We start from the raw sequence: 20,834 nt of genomic DNA on the forward strand, positions 1-20,834 counted from the left end.
AAAAAAAAAAAAAAAAAAAGTATACAACTCATTAAACATTTAAACCGACCCTTATCCAATAAAATTTAAACAGTATGATACACTGGGCAAATTACAAAATGCTAATTTGTACTTTATATCTGCTGTAACAGTTTTAAACTATCAATGGTCTCAATGGGCAAAAAAATATTTCTCTTTCTAAAAATATTTTCTGCCTGCAAAATCTCAAAAATTAATCCTTGGAAGATAATATCTCATAAGTAATTGTGACGGTTACTGCCAAATCAATAAAACAGTTCTCAAAGAGCCTGATTTGTCTCTAAATTGCTGCTATTCCTCACAGCGGAGATAAAATTCAGGAAAAGGGTCTTATAAGAATTTAAGCACCTTATTTCAAATTTATTATCTGTTCAAATCTAGTACTGCCAGGTCCACTGATTGGCAACAAAGACTATATCTGTAAACTGTGTACGAGACGGCAGGCAGTGAAAAATGGTCAATGGTATGTACTCATCATTAAGTTGCAACAGTGGGATGTTCAAGAATCTGCAGTTTATTTGTTAAAACTAAAACATGTAAGTGGAAGGATTACGGAGAAAAGAGCACTTGCATGGCTTTTACAGCGACATTGGTTTCGAACAGAAACTAGTCCAAGGATTTCCCTATAAACTGCTGATTCAGCAACAGGAAGGGATCTATTTGTAAATGTTTCTTACAACATTCACACAACTTTTTCCCCAGAATGTACACATTTTCCAATTAAAACAACATCAAATGTGTGAATCTTGGGTAAACCTTGTACAATACAATGTCTTTTTTTGGCAGCTTGTTCCTTTATGGCAAATATAAATGTGCATATATTCAGTGTTTTTGTGCAATTCTGGAATATACACTATAACAAAGTTTTATTTTATTTATTTTTTACATTTCCTTGTATAAGTTAGTTGACTTTCAAAGACCAATTTTATTTTATTTTTTTAATTATTATTATTATTATTGCAAGAGACCTTTTACTTCTCCCTACAGCTCTGTTATTCATCTCCCTCAGTTGTGGTTGTGCTCACAATAAGTTGGGAGCATGGCCCAATTCCAAAGCAAAAGCCCAATATACACTAGCGGAGTTTTTCAGCACTACTGCAAAAGATCAAGAGCGGTTATAAACTGCAAGCTACTAGTGGTAATTTGCAAGTTGGAATTTTTGATACTGTGATCAGTTACTGTCTCATGGGCTGTGATATCCGATTCACATTGAACTGTGCATAAACATGTTGGATATCTGACTATTTCCAAAAAAAACCATAGCAAGAGAGTGGTAAGGGTCCATTCACACTAGCGCGACTTGTCAGGCGCGGTAGGTCGCTCGCCATTGAATAGTACAGGACCCGTTCTAATAGGAGCGACACAAGTCGCTCCGACTTAGAAAAAGGGTCCTGTACTACTTTGGGGCGACCTGGAGGCGACTTGCATTGACTTCAATTATATGAAGTCCGTGCAAGTCGCGCCGCTGACATCCGATTTTGCTTCCTTTCCGTTTTTTAAACGGAACAAAAATAGGGTTCTGTTCCGTTCCAAAAAATGGAACAGAACTGAAAGGAAGAAAATCTGATGTCAGCGGATGGTCATCGGCTGACATCCGCAATGCCATAAACATTCATTATGTCCGTATATCATCCGCAAAAAAATAGAATAATTTGCGGACATGCGGAACGCCCGTGTGAAAGGGCCCTCAGCGTGGCACCAATTTGAACGGTTCCATTTCCGGCAATAGGCTCCGATTTGGACGTGGGCTAAAACCTGGAAGATAATTGGTTACTATGCACAGCTTCACCAGTTTTAATAAATCCCCCCCCCCCCTATTTCCCTACTAAATTGGTAAACAAGTGGGGATATTTTGTGATATAGCCTACCGGTTATTTCTTCAATGTTTGCCATTCTTATTTTTTTGCATTATGGTGAATGAAGTTAGTGAATGCACTTACCTGTTCATTTGGGCAGTAAGTAAAACCACCCCAAACTGATTCCCACAGTGCTTCAGAGAAATACAATAGAAGGACTTTTGTTCCAAAACATTTTAAGCTAGAACATTTACCAATCCATATGTAATGCTATGCTATCTCCAGGTGGATATCTCAGAAAGAATGCCACAGGGTTAACAGAAATTCAGCCAGAAATGACTTCTGCTTGGAACAAGATGCAAGAATGCATGCTGACATGCCCTGACGAAGCATCATTATCCCAATTCGGCTGACTTAATTACATAGCTTGGCACAAACAAGCTATAACCCATAGCAATCGTATAAGACTTTTCAGTTCCAGCTAGATTAATGTAAAACAAAAAGCTGTTTGGTTGCCATAGTTTAATGTGCATTGTTAGGTTTATTTAATAACATTGTGCTAATGAAACCTTCCCTGCATGGCAGTGTTTGTCTTTGGCTTGTACTACAGATGTGACAGTTTTTTTTTCTATTCCTTGTACTATACGACTCAAGCGATGAGTGTTTAAAGCCTGGTTGACTTTCAGCAAAGAAAGTAATTAAATAGATTTCATTAGTTTACTGTTTTGGCCTTGTGTCTGTTAGAGATCGATATAATTATCATTAACAGAGTGAATGTAAGCATGACCCACATTTACAAGTACTTGAGCACAGCCATTTTTAAATAGCAAGGAATGCAAGTAATTTAACCAAAAGCACCCATAGGTAGTCGCAATTTACTTTTCTTGACATTTCCAGTGATCAAGCCACAAGGGACGGCTGGTGAGAAAGCTGCAGAACCAAAGGAGTGATCTTAGATCCAAAGAAGAGCGTCTTGCTTAAAAGTGGAATGACGGCAGGAAAAATTGGAAACCAATCCTGAACTTGGATGGTGGAGGCAAACTTACCCAACTCCCTCATACTAGAATCTAGAGACTGCATGTTAAGACAGAGACTTCTGAGTGTAGCAGATGGGTGCAGAGTCAATTTGAGTAGACTTCACAGGATCTTGCAGGATTGCTACTTGAGGAGACTAAGGGATGCATATTACTGGAATATTTCGCAGACCACAGATTCCAACCATGTATGTGCAGGACGAATGTACCCACAGGGCCGGATTTACATGTCGGGAGCCTATAGGCAGAGAATTCTGAAGCACCCCCAGAATTGGAGCCAGTTTAATAATCCAGCAGACTGGTGTCAGTTTCTGCAAAAATAACTCCTAGCATTGTTGCAGGTTTACACAATAACCACCCCCATCGTGCAGCATGAAGGGATGAACCCTGCCAATAGCCAAAAATGGAGCATGAAGGGGTTAATAAACACTGTCACTGTTCACTACATCAGTAACGACCAGTGGCAGTGTTGGGTACCACAGTGTTTATTAACCCCTTGCATTACTGGCTATCAGCAATGTTAATTAACCCCCTCACTTTCCAAGGGGTAAACATTTCCCTGTGCAAAGCTAAATGTATCTGGCTGTATTCTCTCCTTTGCCAGCTGCTTTCAAGTATGTCTGCTCCTACCTTGTGCACTCTGACTTGCGTGCAGCCCTGCCCTGGAAACTACAACAGGAGAGGAGAGGAGGCTGCCTCCACCTGTCAGGCGTAGTGCTAGAGTTCTGCTATTGATAGATTTGGATCGCTGAGAGCATCCCAGTGCCCGGCTCCCCACTCCCACGAGCTTCTAACGTTTAGCCTGATATATTGCCCACTCTCCCTTACCTCATACAGGCGGGTGTCTGTAGGCACATGCCTACACTGCCTATTGAGAAATTTGGCCTGTGTACCCAAGCCGCTAGCAATAATCACTATGTTCCCTCGCCCCCTGCCAGGAGAACACAAGGTCCCCCCCAGGAGGGATTCTCCTATGAACCCATGGTTGCAGGAAATAAAATCACTCCATCTATGGCTGGCCTTTGTACTTGACAGCATATACAACCACTACTTAAATACACTGGTTGGTGTTCAGGAAATGCACTGACTTCCAGGAAACATGTGAATAGAAGATACAAAACTGAGAATCCCACTTTTACATGCGTAGGTGGTCTGGGATACTTGGTCGACCAATCACATTACCTGTGTGGAATACAATTTGGACATCCACTTTTAAATCATCCCGCTGCGTGGCGCAGAGAGAGACCGCTCTACAGATTCTCCTTTTTTTGGTATAGGACCCCAGAGCCCCTTCACAAGATGAATCCTCCTTGTTCCGCCTTGTGTTAGCGGTGCAGGGAGGAGAACGGTTCTCTTTACCATGTCTTTTGGTCGCGTCCCCTAATATGTCCTTTTTGGTCTATGGTTCTGGAAACGCTCCAAGCCGTGGTGGGGTTAGAATTGCCATTGGACCCCTTACATTGTCTACTAGGCCTACCATTCCCTAGGGTCTCAAAACCGGCATCCAGGCTGATATCCTTCCTCCTCTTGGCTGCTAAGAGGGCTATCCCACTGTGTTGGTTACAGCAGTCTCCCCCGGACAGGGCCCTTTTCTTGAAACTGGTTTCAGACATCCGGGAAATGGAGTCCCTGACGGCAAGGGTGCGTGATGAGCAGATTAAATTCAATGCCGTCTGGGACTCCTATATCTTGAACTCCCCCTGATCCCACTATTCCTTTCCTGAGGTGTATATTGTATATGTTTGTATGCTACTGTGCTCTTGCAGATCTCCTTTTCATCTTTGTAGTTATGTACTGATTGCTTGACTTGTTATCACACTGTTTTTTTTTTTTCTCTTTTGCTCTACTTTTGTTCTTAGGGTGCACCACTCCCTGTACTGATTGTTTTCTGTGCCATTATGATGTTTCTGTACTGTGCTTTATTTTTTTGTGCAAATAGAAAAAAAAAAAAAAACTGAGAATCTTGTGGAATGGGAGACCTCTGGGTGAAAAACTATTTTGGAGACACAGTTGCAGATGGAGAACCTCAGGGGATGCAAGGCTGTATTTGGGGGTCCTGTGAGGTACCACACCTTTTGGTGACTTTGATCTGAGGGGTATTGGTTGTGTGTTGGGGGGGGGGGGGGGACACAGATGCTTACAATTTCTAGCTTACTCAAGAAGAGGGGCATACATCAAAGTGAAATTACTAGCGCAGACCTAACACAAGAGCTGCAAACCCTTACTGCTCAGAAGATTGCTGAACATCTACAAATGTTTGATCTTTAATAAAACATGTTATGTATTTTGTAATATAAAAATGTAAAATATTAAATTTACAGTAAAAATTGCAACGTTATTTGGGATGCACTGATCCGATATTCGGATCGGATATCGGCACCGATATGGCCATTTTAGATGGATCGGGAATCAGTAACATTGACCGATCCACTGGCCGATCCGGTTTTTGCTTGGTAACGGCTCAGCCATCCCTTACTAAGTGCAGTAGTAGTATGGGATGGGAGCCGCTACTTCCTGTATAGGTCCGGCTCACAGGCGGAGTGATCAGATGCACTCCGTCTGTGAATGGAGGAGCCGTACACATGAAGCAGCGGCTTTGCTCTGTACTGCAGCCGCTTGCTTTGTGTGTAGCTCCGGATCGGTTCCAGTCTCGGTGATTTCACAACGTCACTCAGATATCAGTATCGGTCCAAAAAAGTCGGATCGGTGCATTCCTAGTTATTAGTTTAAGGGGTGATGTTTTTAACTTGTAAGTCACAGAAGAAACATGGTTTTAGAAGAAGGGCCCCATTGGGAAAAGAATGAGAACAATTTCTTTGCTTAAAGAGGAACCAGCTAAAATAAAAAAGTTATGCAGCTACAAATGCTGTGGTGGGGGTGAACTACCTCCAAGGTCGCCTGGAAATCCGAGAGGAAGTGGGAGCAGGTACCCATTTAAACTAGGTACATGCTCCTAGAAAAATGAAAGGAAAAAAAAAAAAAAAGATACCATCTTTGAGGAAGAGGAGGAAGAGTGGATCTTGTAGTTCTGCTTTAATGTTTCTCATCATAGTGGTTTCCATCCCTGAAATGTTGCTGATCTCACAGTTAACACAAAAAATAATCTATTTGCAGTTGACTCTGGTTGATTAGATCTATCTTGGAATTTTTGGTGCTTATAGCCAAACAGCTTGTTATAGACATCCGGCAGCATTGACATGGGCATTAAGCTCTTCTCGCAGTTGGATGATCTAACCTTGTGCCCACGGACATTTCCAAATAATATAATGATCAATCAGATCAGGCATCACATATAGTTATATGACTAGCCTAAATTGGGCACTGTCACTATTTAGGCGCACTAATGTCCAAGTCAAAGAAGATTAAAAATATGTGGTATTTTAAGCACACAACTTAACTTCACTATATAAAATAATGATAAATCTAACCAGAAATAACACCATATATGATGGTTGGTTAAGTTGCCACTAAAATTTTAAATTTAAAATATCCTATTTTACTTGTTTAGCATGTGGCAAGAGTTTATTGGGTGTTGCATATACTTTTTGATGCAGCAAGAATGTCTGTGGCCGGTTTTCAATTGCTGACCAAAAACATAAAAGACTACAACAGAACACTACATTTAACCAGTAGCTTTTAAAACCAAAGTGCCTTACCCTCCCTCTTTAACAGACAGATCTGTTAGATCTATCAACAAAACATTGATAGAAGCAAACTAAAACCATTCAGAACTGAATCCAAACGACAGAAGTATGGTATCCCTTGGGTCATATTAAAGAAGTGCATGTTGCATCTTCATTACGGTGTCTAACGGCACAGCCACAAATGAAACTAACCAATTAAGACAGAGCACAAATAAATCATTTATTCTTTCAATTAAGGATTAGCTTCCATTTACTACAGTTTTTTTTTTTTCACAGTTAAGATTAGACAGTAATTAATGTAGCAAGCACATAATTTTCCGCATGGAGTGACAAACAAAAGAGGTTTAACCATTGTTGATTTTGAGGCATTGTCTTATGAGAAGTGGCACTGTAAATAATACACCAGCTGCACAAGAGCCACTGGCTTTGGGAGGGGATAACCAATTGTTTGGGTATGCATACTCCGAAAGAAAATATAGAAGAGTTATTTTTTTTGTAATTAATCCTTACCACAAGGGTAGCTCAAAACTTGAATGTCATCTATGGCAATGTATCCGCCCCTTCCACCAGAAGCTTCGGCTTCAAAGATAACCTGTCAAAGCACAAGGAATACAATCATTAATAATAATAATTCAGAGAACCACTATTTGTATGAACTAGAAGGCATCCAGTATAAAATAATAAAAAAATACATTATAAATGTATATACCATACAACTTCTATTGCTTTCTCTGAGGGCATTAACTTTCAGACTTAATACTTTTTTTTTTCTTCACTACAATTCCTTTGTCTCCTCCCAGAATTTTCATGCTAATGTTTTTAAAGAAGAGTGGCTTAACAGAAGTGTCTTAATAATGGCAAATGAGTGTTGCCACCTTCAAGTATCATCCCCAATACTCCATTTGCAAATCTCCTGATCAGGGATTTCGGTGTAGCAGGCTACACTTATGAACTTTGGTTCCATATGTAGCAATTGATCTATGAAAGCAGTAGTAATTTCCCACCATGTAGTAAAGCAAATCAAGAATATATCATAGGACAGCCCTCACAATGGATGATTGTGTCAACAGAAATAGGTGTGCCATCATCTAATGCATCAATGTGGTTATATAGGGCCACATGTCAGAGAAAAGCTCTCACCAACTTTTATCAATAGTCTATATGAAGTAGGGATGCACCGAAATTTCGGCCACCAAAATTTTCGGTCGAAAATGAGCCTATTCCATTTCGGCCGAAAATGGGTGAGGAAGGAGGAGGACGCAGCGCAGGTTTGAAAAGTCCCGCCTCTGGCCGGCCGCCTGCCTCTCAATGATATCCCTACTACGATCTGTGTATGAATGGAATGAACTGACCTGACACCGGGCGGGAGGGTAGGCGAGAGGCCGCTAATAGCTATAACTATGTGAGCGCTTCACTTCCCTGTCATGCGAGTATCTCCTCTGACAGGGAAGTGAAGCGCTCACATAGTTCTAGTTATTAGCGGCCGCTCGCCTGCCCTCCCACCCGGTGTCAGGTCAGTTCATTCACACACATAGTCCCGCTGACAGGGAAGTGAAGTGAAGCTCTCACATAGTTACAGCTATTAGCGGCCGGTCGCCCGCCCTCCCGCCTGGTGTGTCAGTTCATTCATGCAGAATTGCACAGATCGTAGTAGCAGTAGTGACATCACAGGGAGGCGGGCCGCCGGCCAGAGGCGGGACTTTTCAAATTAAGGACAGTGACAGGAGGAGAAGAGTGAAAGTAAGGAGATCGCATCCTTGGGATGGGGAGGGACGCTGAGGCAGGGGGGGGAAGCTGAGGCAGGGGGGGAGCTGAGGCAAGCTTACCAATGGTATTAGTATTATGCAGCATGAGAGGGTTAATATATTGCCGCCACTGCTGGTCACTGATGAATTAGTGACCGACCAGTGGCAGTTAATTAACCCCTTTGTGCTGCATTAGTGCAACCAGTATCTGTGCAACCAGTGTTAATTAACACTGATACTGGTTGCACTAATGCAGCACAAAGGGGTTAATTAACTGCCACTGGTCGGTCACTAATTCATCAGTGACCAGCAGTGACAATACAATAACCCCCTCATGCTGTATAATATTAATACCATTGGTAAATAAATTAAACACTTGCCAACCTGTCACAGTACATATACTGTGACAGGGTGGCAGCGACAGGTGTACATCGCTGCCTGTTTTTGGTGTATGCCCCTCTTCTATCTAATTTAAAATCATTTGGGGGAAAAAGTAATTTTCAGTTTTCGGCCAAGGGCATCCTGCATTTTCGGTTTCGGTCCAGAATTTTCATTTCGGTGCATCCCTAATATGAAGTCTTAAAAGGATAAGTTCCATTTTGGAAACATGCTACATTCCATGTTTATGGCATATCATTTGACATGTTACACCAACACCCACTCTCACAATTTAAAAAGTAAAAAAAAAAAAGTGGAGTGTAGGGCTCTGCCCACACGGCAGCGTCATTCATTAACAGAGTTCTGTGAATGAATGATTTACAAGTACTGCCTTCCATTGCAGCAGACAACTTCTAGTTCCCTATGAACTGCAAGGGCACTGGTGAGCGATCTTGTAGTTCATTGATCTTCCTGCTCTAAAGAAAATGTCTGCCCATATTATAGGTATAAGTAGACCGCTTTACTAAGAGTCTGCAAGAGCCTGGCATTGCACCTGCGACCTGCTGATTGGGGATGCAATGCTCTGCAAGCTCCCCCAAAAAAAAAGTGAACTTAGCCTTTAAATAGTACATGTACACACGTATACAATTTTGTCAGTCTCTTGATCAAATAACGGAATCATGCCTACAATTGTTAGACTTATGCACATTTTTTAGAGACATATGGCACCACCACTTAATTCCATGCATAAGCTAAAGTTGCACCAATCCTATAAGACTAATTGGTCCCTCAACAAAATGCAGCTAACATACAATATACACTATAGAGTGCACATCAACCAAAGTAGCCAGCAAAACAAGAAAAACAAGTTGTCTTTTCTAGCATGTTACTACCAATACTAGACTGTCAGGAAAGAAAACCAGTTTGATTTACCAATTCCAGATAGAGGATTTCAGTGCTAACTAGTGCATAAACTGCCCCACAGTAGTTGAGCTGGTCATAAAAAGGATTTTTTGTCTTGTTCTGCCAACTTCTGTCAAACAGGGGCAGCCACACACTGGCTGAAACTCATCCAGTCCCTGATGAACCGGCTGAATTTTAACGCATCTATAGCCAGTTTTAGTATGGTGCAGGACTTTCTGTGCTGCTATGACTTCAATTGGGTGGGTAAACAGTCACATTGAAGTGATATTCAATGCAATTTTATAATAAATTGTAAGTATTTTAAAATGCTTACAGTGCTTTTTTCCTTACCCTAAACAGTTACCTTGCAATATGCCTCTAAACATAACAGGAAGTGGCATAGAGGAAAACCCCTTGATCCTGTCAGTGTGGTGGTGGTGGTAGTAGAGGTGGTGGTGGTGGGGGGGGGGGGGGGGGGGGGGTGGAATGGTGCATGCTGACAACCTTAAATTTGGGGGTAACATGAAACATGGTCTAAAAATTGGAATCCGCTTTTAAAATCTGACTAGTCAATTTCCTAACACAGACCCCTCCCTTATTGCATGTCATAGCCCTCTGCTCTTCTGGGGTGTCTAGTTACTCTCTGTGTTGAGCCAGCAGCACCTCTTCCCCCCCCCCCACTTCCATAACATAACTTTCTATGTAAAATGTGACTATAGTAAATGACTATACTATAGAGTGTATCTTGGGTGACAGCTCCGAGTCTGCTGGGGCTGCTGTTGTGACATCCAGAAATAGCGGGGTTCAGTAGTGGTCTCCGGGCTTTTGGATGTCTAAAGGGAGAATTTTACTGGTAAATAACATGCCTAAAATACATTAAATACACATATAATCTTGTGGGAATATTGTTGAACTGAATGGACTGGTGACAGGGTCTCGAAGTAAAATACATAAGTCATAGGGCTGAAATACATGAGCAATGTGTTGCAACTGTAGAAATGACCTTATCTGTAACATACGCAATTTTCGTTAAACTGTTCAGCCGTAAAAATAAAAAAAAGGACACAGCTTTGTCCATAGAAATACATCCCCAAAATATCCACTATACTTTCTGTACTATAGAAGTTTTAAGAACACATAGTAGTAGCTGGAATTTAACAACGTAAGATCACAGCTATATAAATTTTAAGCATACAAGGTCAGATATAAACAAAGACTTGCGCTTGTGAACTATGATAGCAAAATGTTATGCTGTAGTCCGCTCTGGACACTGAATGAGATTTTTGTTCTGCTCCCCCCCCCCCCCCCCCACGCAAACCCTTCAATCACTTAAGCCCCGAAGGAAGGATTTTCAGAAGTACATCTGCTGAAAGAGCAGTCTGGGGAAGACTGGACTTCTAAACATGCAGAACATGGTATACATAACTCATCAGTTGAAAAAAAAAAAAAAGAACGTGCATAAACCTAAACAAGCTCTCCTTATAACACAGAGATACTTAATGCAATGGTAAATCTCTCCATGCAAGAGGAACAAAAGGTAACAAATTTCATGGAATAGCTACATAAACGAAGGATGAGTGCCGATTCACACTTCTGCGATGCGGGAACGCTGCGAATATGCAGTGTGTTCCCGCATCGCATCCGCACATCTGGCAGTTCACACTGCCATATGCGATACGCAGGGGTGTCAATTAAAAGTTAACGACACCCCCAGTTGCGATCGCATATCGCAGTGCGATCTGACAGTTCGCACAGAACCCGATCGCACAAGTGTGAACCACTGTGCGATCCGATTCTACTGTGGCTCAAAAAAAGCCTCATGTGCGTGTTTGGTGCGGATACAGTGCGAATTCAGCCATACAAAGTCTATGGCTGAACTCGCTAATATTGTTCACCAAACAGAGCATGAGAGATAGAAGTTGGAGACTTGGTTCCTTGGGTTTGACAGACCGTTCTCAAAAAAAAAAAAAAAAAAGTAAACTAGAAAAGTCTATCAAATTCAAATTTTGAAACAGACTTTATTAAACACACAATCCACTGTTTTACTATGGGACTCTTCTTTACACCATCAACTGTGAAAGCAGCAGTGCTCATGCACTTCAACCAGCACATTTTATTAAGTTCTACAGACTGCAGTAAGGTTAGTGCACTGGATTGCACTCTACTACATTGTGCTAAAAAAAAGTATCCAAGAATTACTAGAATCATGATAAAATTAAAAACCCCATTTAAATGATATACACTGAGTGCATAGCCCTACAGTAGAATTGTCCGTGCAGCATTGGTATAAAGGGAAAAAAAACGAAAGTGCATCTGCTTGTTTATGTCAATGCAGAGCCAGGCCTCCATCAATGTAAGTACATTCACTCTATAATCTTGGAAAAACAAAAAGCAGACGATTTCTGCAGTCTATGGTATGGGTAGGACTGTCACTCTAATGTACGTAAATAAAAAATTATATAGATCACTCAATAGATCGATTGATGGAGTTTAAGCCAGCAGATGGAGCTACAAACTCTCTTTCATGTGTTTTAATTTATTCTCTTTACAGCCTGTTAAATACCTGTTTAAAGAACTGAATAAATCAAGTGACCCACCCCCTCTAGCATACCTATAAAGCAATGTTCTAGAGATACCTAAAAGGTGACCATACAATATGTACATTGTTTGCAGAGACTGCTCATTTCATACCAAAGATGGGGGAAATATGGGTTGCCCCCGACTTTCTTGCCTAATCCTAATTTGTCGAGATGTAGTTCTGCCAGAACTAGATCATTGAGAGCTGCATTAGCAAATGCACTGTATTTGGATCTGCTTGCAAACCAATAGCTATTTCTAACAGTACCTTGTTATTTAGAAATTGAAAGCACGTTGGAAATAACCTTTGTTTCTCTTGTGCTATGTTCACCAAACAATCTGGTCATCGTTTTCCTGTTCCTTTGCTTCCATTCACTTTTAACTGCTTTAAGCAGACATCCTACAAATTCTGTCACACATTTGTTCAGGAGGCACAGATGGACTGGGAAGACTGCTCAATGAAATGCTTCCAGCAAACTGAGCAATATGTAACCTTCGCTGCCATCAGACAGCTCGTAAAGATGCTTCCCTCTGAGAACACGGTTAGCTCATGAAACGTGAGGAGAGGGTCACTCACCCACACATCAAACTCATCAGCACTCCAAAGACAAGGAATCAACCACTTCTCTGGAAAGAGAAAATACACCTGTGCTAAATTGGTACTTCGAAAAGCACGGTCTCTTTAGAGAGATTATAACAAAAATTCATTGCTTAAAATATTCTATGTTTAGATAGAATCTTATCCATCAATGACCAATTCATGAAAGAATGACTAGAACTATACTAATACACAAGCGATCCGTCTGGGTGGGCCAGATCATAACCAGTTGGGTGTAAATGAACAGCGGAGTCCATTTACTCCCAGGCCACCCATAGAGCAGAGGGTGGTCTGTCCATGTCCACTGCATAAACGGAGCAGACACTGACCTTTCATCTGCGCCTGCTCCGATCAGCAGGGGATAAGCGGAGAGATGGGAAGGTGCCTGTGTGAAAGGTTTGTTAAATAAACTTTGTTTACTCGCCTTCTATATACACTATATTACCAAAAGTATTGGGACCCCTGCCTTTACATGCACATGAATTTTAATGGTATCCCACTCTTAGTCCGAAGTGTCAATATTGAGTTGGCACACCCATTGCAGCTATAACAGCTTCAACTCTTCTGGGAAGGTTGTCCACAAAGTTTAGGAGTGTGTCTATGGGAATGTTTGACCATTCTTCCAGAAGAGCATTTTTGAGGTCAGGCACTGATGTGAATGAGAAGGCCGGCTCGCAGTTTCTGCTCCAATTCATCCCAATAGTGTTTTTTTGGGTTGAGTTCAGGACTCTGTGCAGGCCAGTCAAGTTCCTCCACCCCAAACTCTCTCATCCATGTCTTTATGGACCTTGCTTTGTGTACTGCTGCGCAGTCATGTTAGAACCGGAAGGGCCAGCCCCAAACTGTTCCCACAAAGTTAGGAGCAAGAAATTGTTCAAAATGTCTTGGTATGCTGATGCCTTAAGAGTTAAGAGCCGACGCCTTAAGGCCCCTTTCACACTATGCGTCCGTCGGATGGATTAAGTTTTTATTAGCGGGGTATCGAGCCGCCGATCCCCCGCTGAGCAGGACGACAGCTGTGTCTCCGCGCTGTGTGCGGAGACACAGCTGTCAGTTCCCCGTGCATCTCTATGGGGGAAATCGGATGGGAACGGGCCGATGGAAAATAGGGCTTCCATCCGTCCAGATTTGACGGATCGCATGTCAGGGGACATGTCTCCGCTGCCATCCGACGCCCTATAGGAATGCATGGGGGGACCGATCAGATCCGCCAAAAAAAACGAACAGACGGATCTGAACAGTCCGCCTGTGTGAAAGGGGCCTAAGAGTAAAGAGCCTTCGATGGACAAGGCTCTATTGAGCGAAACGAGTCTTGTGACCACCTTATAGACACTGAGGAACCCTCTCCTCCACATCACACAGCCTCGAGCTGCAGCACTGCTCATGAGGTTATCACCTGGTGATGGCTGGAAAGTGGCCGGCTTCCTGAAATTCCATCTCTCTCTGCGCTTAGCCCGCCTGGCGTGAGGCAGAGACGTCTCCCCAGCCGCATAACACTGGCTGTGCTGTGAAGCTGAGCAGCTCTCACAGAGGATCGGGCTGCCCATAACATCGGGAGCTCCTATATGCAAGTCTGCAGTAAGCAGCATGGCCGCAGGCTACAGCTCATCAACCCCAGGATTGTCAGCTACATCTTGAATAGAGGCAAGTAGACTGTCCAGTGGCTGCTGTTATAATGGAGGACGATTGGGGTTTCTAGCATTTTGCCATTTTATTTGCAAATCTTTTGGAACTTGCCTTTTTTTAACAATTCTTTTTGTACTTTAAGTTTATGTAATAAACTGCCCTAAATCGCTGTCTTGGAGAGAACTCTTACATCTTTTTTACCACCTGCTCCCCAAGTTAACTTTTAGAGGGGCAAAAAGTAAAAAATAAATAAAATATGATTGCCCTGAGTAAATTAATTGGCCAAAACAAAGTATGGCCCATGGATATCCGGTCCTATTTTGACCATAGGACAGGGATATTACAGTTGGAAAAAAAAAAAAAGGGTGCCCTACGTGCCAATTCATCTGCCATGGAAAATCCTCCTCCTCCAATTCATCCAAATTTCTAGTGTACATCTTGCGTTGTCCCTGTAATTATATGTGGGCCACACTACACAAACACTGCGCAAAAGAGTGGGTGAACATTGGAGATAAATTAAAAAAGGCTGTGATAAGCATAGTGCGCCTCACATTTTTTGCCCCATCACAATAAGGACATAAGGTGTGTAGAGTCTAGACCAAGGGTGCTCTACCTGTGGCCCTCCAGCTTTTGCGGAACTATATGTTCCATGAGGCATTGCAAGGCTTACAGTTACAAGCATGACTCCCAAAGGCTGAGGCATGAGGGAACTTGTAGTTCCACAACAGCTGGAGAGCAACAGGTTGAGTACCCATAGTCTAGAGCAGTGGTTCTCAATTCCGGTCCTCGGGACCCACTAACAGGCCAGATTTTAAGTATTACCTTGGGGGATGCAGACTAGAATACTGCAATCACTGAGCAGCAAATGAGATCACCTGTGATGTAATTTAGTTATCTTGCAAACCTGGCCTGTTGGTGGGTCCCGAGGACCGGAGTTGGGAACCACTGGTCTAGAGGTTATGGCAATTGAACATATATCAGATAAAACTAACTGCAAATGAAATATATTCTTTATTGTCTACACGAGAAACGTTCTGGATTTTTAAGTTAAATACTTTATCGCCCAACGGCTTGAATGAGGAACTGGAAACTCAGTGTTAGATTAAGGTTTTATTGTAACTGGTGAGAGGTCTAGTTGGGGTAAGCAGAGGTTTTTTTTGGAAGTTTTGAGACTCTTTTTTAAAGATTTAAAAAACAAAACATTTGAAGATTTGTTTATCAATTGTTTTTATTAAATTGCTAAACGGTTTATAATTTTATATTGTTAAAGATTATAATCTACAGGTTCCAAATGGTTAACATGGATGGAGATACTAGAGGCAATTCTGAAGCAATAATTACATTCATTGTCCCTCCTCTTTCCTTTTCTCCCTCGTTCCGGCCCTCTTCCTTGGTTCCCTTTAAATAGTTCTTCCTTTGCTATGGTTACGTGACTTGATAAGGCTCAGTTGAGCGAAAAATCTGCCTGTGACGTCATCTTTAGGCATCCAGCTTTTCAGCTCCACGTCCTATTGCCCTGCCTCCTTGTGTTTATACCCTGACGTGCAGTGTTACCAAGAGCCTCACGGCTGTATCCCCAACATGGATTGCAGCAGCGTGGCCACGGATTCCTGTCGCCGGAGAAACAGAGGGTTGCCCCTTATAACAGCCACCTACTAGACCACACTGGTAACTCGGTGTCCAGCCGTGGGATTGCCTCTATAACCTTATCCATGGGCTAAAGTAGGTTCCTTTCAGACACGGATTCATTTTTTTCAGCTGGTGGAGTTTATTATGAGGCTGAAGTGCTATGATTATGTTCATTACTTTTACTACTGTTGGCGCTTCTTATGGATTATTTATGATTAAACTCTTTGTTAATGCAAGCGGACTTATCTCCATTAATATACTAGTGCTATTATGCTCGAGTCCTTTTAGAGATTTTTTTTTGTGTGACAGGCTCTGACTCCCAAGGATTTTCTTCTCTGCAGCAGCTATGTACAATTAGCTTTTATAACTTTCCAGTTGTGTTACATACACTATTGGCGCCTGAACATTTTTTTGTATGTTTGTTGAAACATTCCCATAGACACACTCCTAAACCTTGTGGACAGCCTTTCCAGAAGAAGTGAAGCTGTTAGGGCTGCAAAGAGTGGGTCAACTCAATATTGAACCCTATGGACTAAGACTGGGATGCCATTAAAGTTCATGTGTGTGTAGCCCAGGTTGGAAACCACTGCTCTAGGGGATCTTAATACATTGCAAGGGTTTTAGCAAAATTTGTTGGAGATTTAAACCTTTTTGATATATTTTATAATAGTGAATTCCAAATAGCATATGTAGGATATTTGCACGGTATGTGTATGGCCAGACTAAATTGCACTTCATAAAAAAAGACTTATGAGATGCCTTTGTGTGCCTGAAGATCTCCATGACTGATTGCAGTGACTTTGGGTACTTGTTATACCCTTTATCTGGCCATATACTAATAGATGTTCATACAAAAATTCTCAGTGCATTCAAAATTACTTCAAACATTGTTTATTCTAAGCATTCAGTTTTTTTTAAAAAGGAGTATAGTTTCCCAAACAAAAAACTACATACACTGTTAGAAATCTGTTCATTTGAAAATCAAATTTTCTATCACACTCCTTTGAATTTTCTCACCACTGCTGTCGAAAACAACTATGATTAGACCCTACTCATCATTAGAAGATCAAACAAATGTTCTGAAAAATAATTTTTGAAACAAACAAACTTTGACTGGGGTTGGGCCGGAAGCAAGGACCATACCCACCAATGAAGCTCTAGGACATACATTATTCATTGGTATGGTCTGTGCATGCCTCAGCAATGCATGACACTGATCCATAGCAGAAGACATGCAAAATTCAAGACCGGCTGGATGTGCGGCTCCATCCGGAACTGCCCTGCCGCCTTACAGCCTCTGTCGTGCTGTTGAAGCCAGGCAGTAAGGGGGACTTGGTGAAGGTGGAACTCTGATGTGAGGGGGACTCCCATGAGCAGGGGAGAAAGGGTGGGGATTCTGATATAATGAAAGAATTCTGAGATGGGAAGACTTTGATGTGATAGGGGACCTCTGAAAGGGGGACTATGACATGATGGGTGACCTCTGAAAGGGGGGAAATGACATAAAGGAGGGACCTCTGATGTAAAAGTAATTTCAATAAGATGATTGTGTGCATTATCCTAGGTTTAGGTTTCCCATTAATGGTAAGTAACATTTAGGTTTTTTTACATTTTAGATTGGGGTAGCTTAAAATTTTGCATATTTTTTAAAGTGTGCTGTTACTGAAAAAAAGGTTGAGAAAGGACAATGGGTATGAATCACCCATGACAACTGAACAACAAACTATCATTTTACAAGTACAGGAAAAGGTTTAACTGTATATGTGCCTAAATTTTCTTGAGACCGACGTAGCGTTGGACATAAGTTGCATTGTGTGTGTGTGTAGGATCTATGTTTGTTATTAAAGCGTAAAGAATTCCACCTTTACTGTATTCTTTCCCTATTTACTAGATAAATATATAAACCCACTTTAAACTGGGTTTTCTAATCTCGTCTCTATAATTGCATTAGATTCCAGTATACGAGGTTCATCCCATTAATCACCTTATTGCCATTTTCTTTCCTCTATACACGAATAATTTTGAAATCCCATTTAAATGAATTGCCACAGGCATATTTATAAACAAAACAGCCCGGGCTTGCTCCATGCAATCCCAAATGACCCTTGGACAATGATTTTTACATCAACAACAAAAATCAAATTTGCAAACTTTAATTATTTCTTCAACACAAACCTAATGCTGCAAAGCCTTAATTTACACATTATAAAGCACAGCAAAGCATATTAACAGCTCTAAAATTACTACAACAAGCGCAAAAACACCATGTACTTGAAAGTACAGAAATACACTAAGGGATGCTGTAGATCCTACTTATAACCATGTTCCGAACAATTTGACCTCTAATTTAGTATCATGAGATTTTGACTGTGTGATGTTCATAATAGGATTCAATTCAGTTGAAAAGTGTCAGGCTCTTTATCTTGGTGACAAAATACGTCAGGATCCCTGATCAGATTCTGTTATTTTAGACTAGGTAACCCATAAAATTATGCTTGCTGGAGCCGTAAAATGTTTTTGTGCATCAGGAGATTTCCAGAAACATCAGTTGAAATCAGGTCACCTTCCATGAACAGCCATTGTGTGCGGAGAAAATAGATTCCCTCTTCCCTAAAGCATTCTGGGCCTTACTAGAAGTAGCTGACCACCAACATCCATGTTAGTTATGTTCCTGAGAATATTAGGAGCTTTTATCACTCATTAATTTTCACTGAAATTAACAAAAACAAGAAATACACATTAATACATGTCAACATGATTTGAGGTTTATTTTATGTGAACACATGCAATGGAAAGTGAACTGCAACATGTATGACACAGTTTTCTTTCATTACCATTGATTTCAGAGGACATAGGTAAAAAAAAAAAAAAATCTAGATCACTGCTGTTAAAGCATATCTAAACCCAAAAACAAAAAGGTTACATGGAAAGCTAACGTGATACCGATATTCAAAAAAGGGCAGAGACATGTCCCGGGAAATTATAGGCCAGTCAGCCTGACATCGATAGTATGTAAAGTTCTGGAGGGGATGATAAGGGACCATATCGTAGAGTTTGCTAAAGATAACATCATCAGCAGTAATCAGCAGGGGTTTACAAATGGGCGTTCTTGTCAAACCAATCTCTTAACATTCTACGAGGAGGTGAGCTGTGAGCTAGATAGGGGGAGACCAGTGGATGTGGTGTACCTGGATTTTGCTAAGGCGTTTGATACAGTTCCCCACAAACGCTTAATATATAAAATAAGCTCTGCAGGCATCGACCACAACATGTGCTCTTGGATACGGAACTGGTTAAAAGGACGTGTCCAAAGGGTGGTAATCAATAACGCATACTCAGACTGGTCTAGGGTGGTGTGTGGGGTCCCCCAGGGATCAGTCCTGGGAACAATCTTGTTCAATTTATTCATAAATAGCATTGAGGACGGGATCAGTAGCTCAATATCAGTTTTAGCGGATGACACAAAATTGGGCAAGTTCACAACATGAAGCAGATATCTTACAGAATGACCCGAACCAAATAACAGAGTGGGCAACGACATGGAAAATTAGGTTTAATGTGGAGAAGTTTAAGGTTTTGCAATTGAGGGCTAAAAGCATAAAAGCACAATACACTTTAGGGGGGAACCTTTGGGGGAATCAAAAATGGATAAAGATCTGGGAGTCTTAGTAGAGGATAGACTTGGCAATAGCATGCAATGTCAAGCTGCAGCTGCCAAGGCCGGCAGAGTATTAGCATTCATAAGTAAGGGGATGTATTTCCGAGATAAAACTATAATCCTTGCACTTTATAAAACTCTGGTCTGACCACATCTGGAGTATTCTGTCCAGTTCTGGTCGCCGTTCCTCAGAAGGGATGTGTTGGAGCTGGAGAGAGTCCAGAGAAGGGCAAATAAAACGATTAGGGGATTGGAGGACCTTAATTATGAGGAGCGTTTACAATCGCTTGATTTATTCTCCCTGGAGAAGAGACGCCTGAGAGGGGACATGATAGCAATTTACAAATACCTCAATGGTGATCTCAGCATAGAAAAAAAGCTATTCAGTCGCAAGGATTGCATGAGGACACGAGGACATACAATGCGATTAGAGGAGAAGTGTTTTAACCTCAGGCAACATAGGGGGTTCTTCACTGTTAGGGCTACAAGACTGTGGAATTCTGTACCACAAGAGGTAGTTACTGCAGGAAGTATGGCTACTTTCAAAAGACTCTTGGACGTACATCTCAAGGCTCAGAACATTAAGGGGTATGAGAGATGATTACGGCCACACACACCTACACGGGTTGAACTGGACAAACTGTTGTCTTTATTCAACCTCAACTACTATGTAACTATGTAACATATTTCAGCTTTCTAGTCCTTGGATGCGGTGGCTGCATTGGTCTTTTTTCTAGGTTATTTCCCTTTTATTTTCACCTGGCAATTCTGCCAGTAACACATCTCCCATCCTAGGATTATAGGTTACTGGCCCTTCTGTATCAGAACAGGATAGGACTATGAACACCCGTTGTTAAAAACAGAGGGGAGTGGTTGTGTAGTCAGAGACAACTATTATGTAATCTAAAAGAGCCCTTACACACTGAGGAGCTTTTCAAGTGCTTTGTCGCTAAAAAAAGCTCCAAAAAAGCTCATGAAAAACTATTTCCATTGAAATCAATAAATGCTTTCACACTGGGGGCGGTGTAAAAAATCCTGCAAGCAGCATCTCTGGAGCGCTAAAAAAAGCGCCTCAAAAATGCCCCTCTCCATTGAAATGAGTGGGAAGCACCTGAAAAGGGCTTCAATATAATTCTTAAAGCAGTTTTTGGGTCATATGTGCCTAAAAAAAAAAAAAAAAAAAAAAAAAAAAAAGCACACCGCTAACGTTTTATGAGCAGTTTTATGG

General features: G+C 41.4%; 1 protein-coding gene across 15 annotated transcripts in view; it reads right to left on the minus strand.

Moving 5' to 3' along the window:
* Window positions 1-20,834, minus strand: part of PTPRK (protein tyrosine phosphatase receptor type K) — a 658,422-nt gene that overhangs the window by 406,700 nt on the left and 230,888 nt on the right. For all 15 annotated transcript variants that reach the window (XM_082251915.1, XM_082251914.1, XM_082251916.1 and 12 more), the window contains exon 4: window positions 7,003-7,084. In XM_082251915.1, coding sequence (XP_082108041.1) covers window positions 7,003-7,084 — 82 coding nt within the window. The remainder of the gene's footprint in view (window positions 1-7,002; window positions 7,085-20,834) is intronic.

Source organism: Pelophylax lessonae (assembly GCF_965119305.1).
Source record: "Pelophylax lessonae genome assembly, chromosome: 3".
Lineage (NCBI taxonomy): Eukaryota > Metazoa > Chordata > Amphibia > Anura > Ranidae > Pelophylax > Pelophylax lessonae.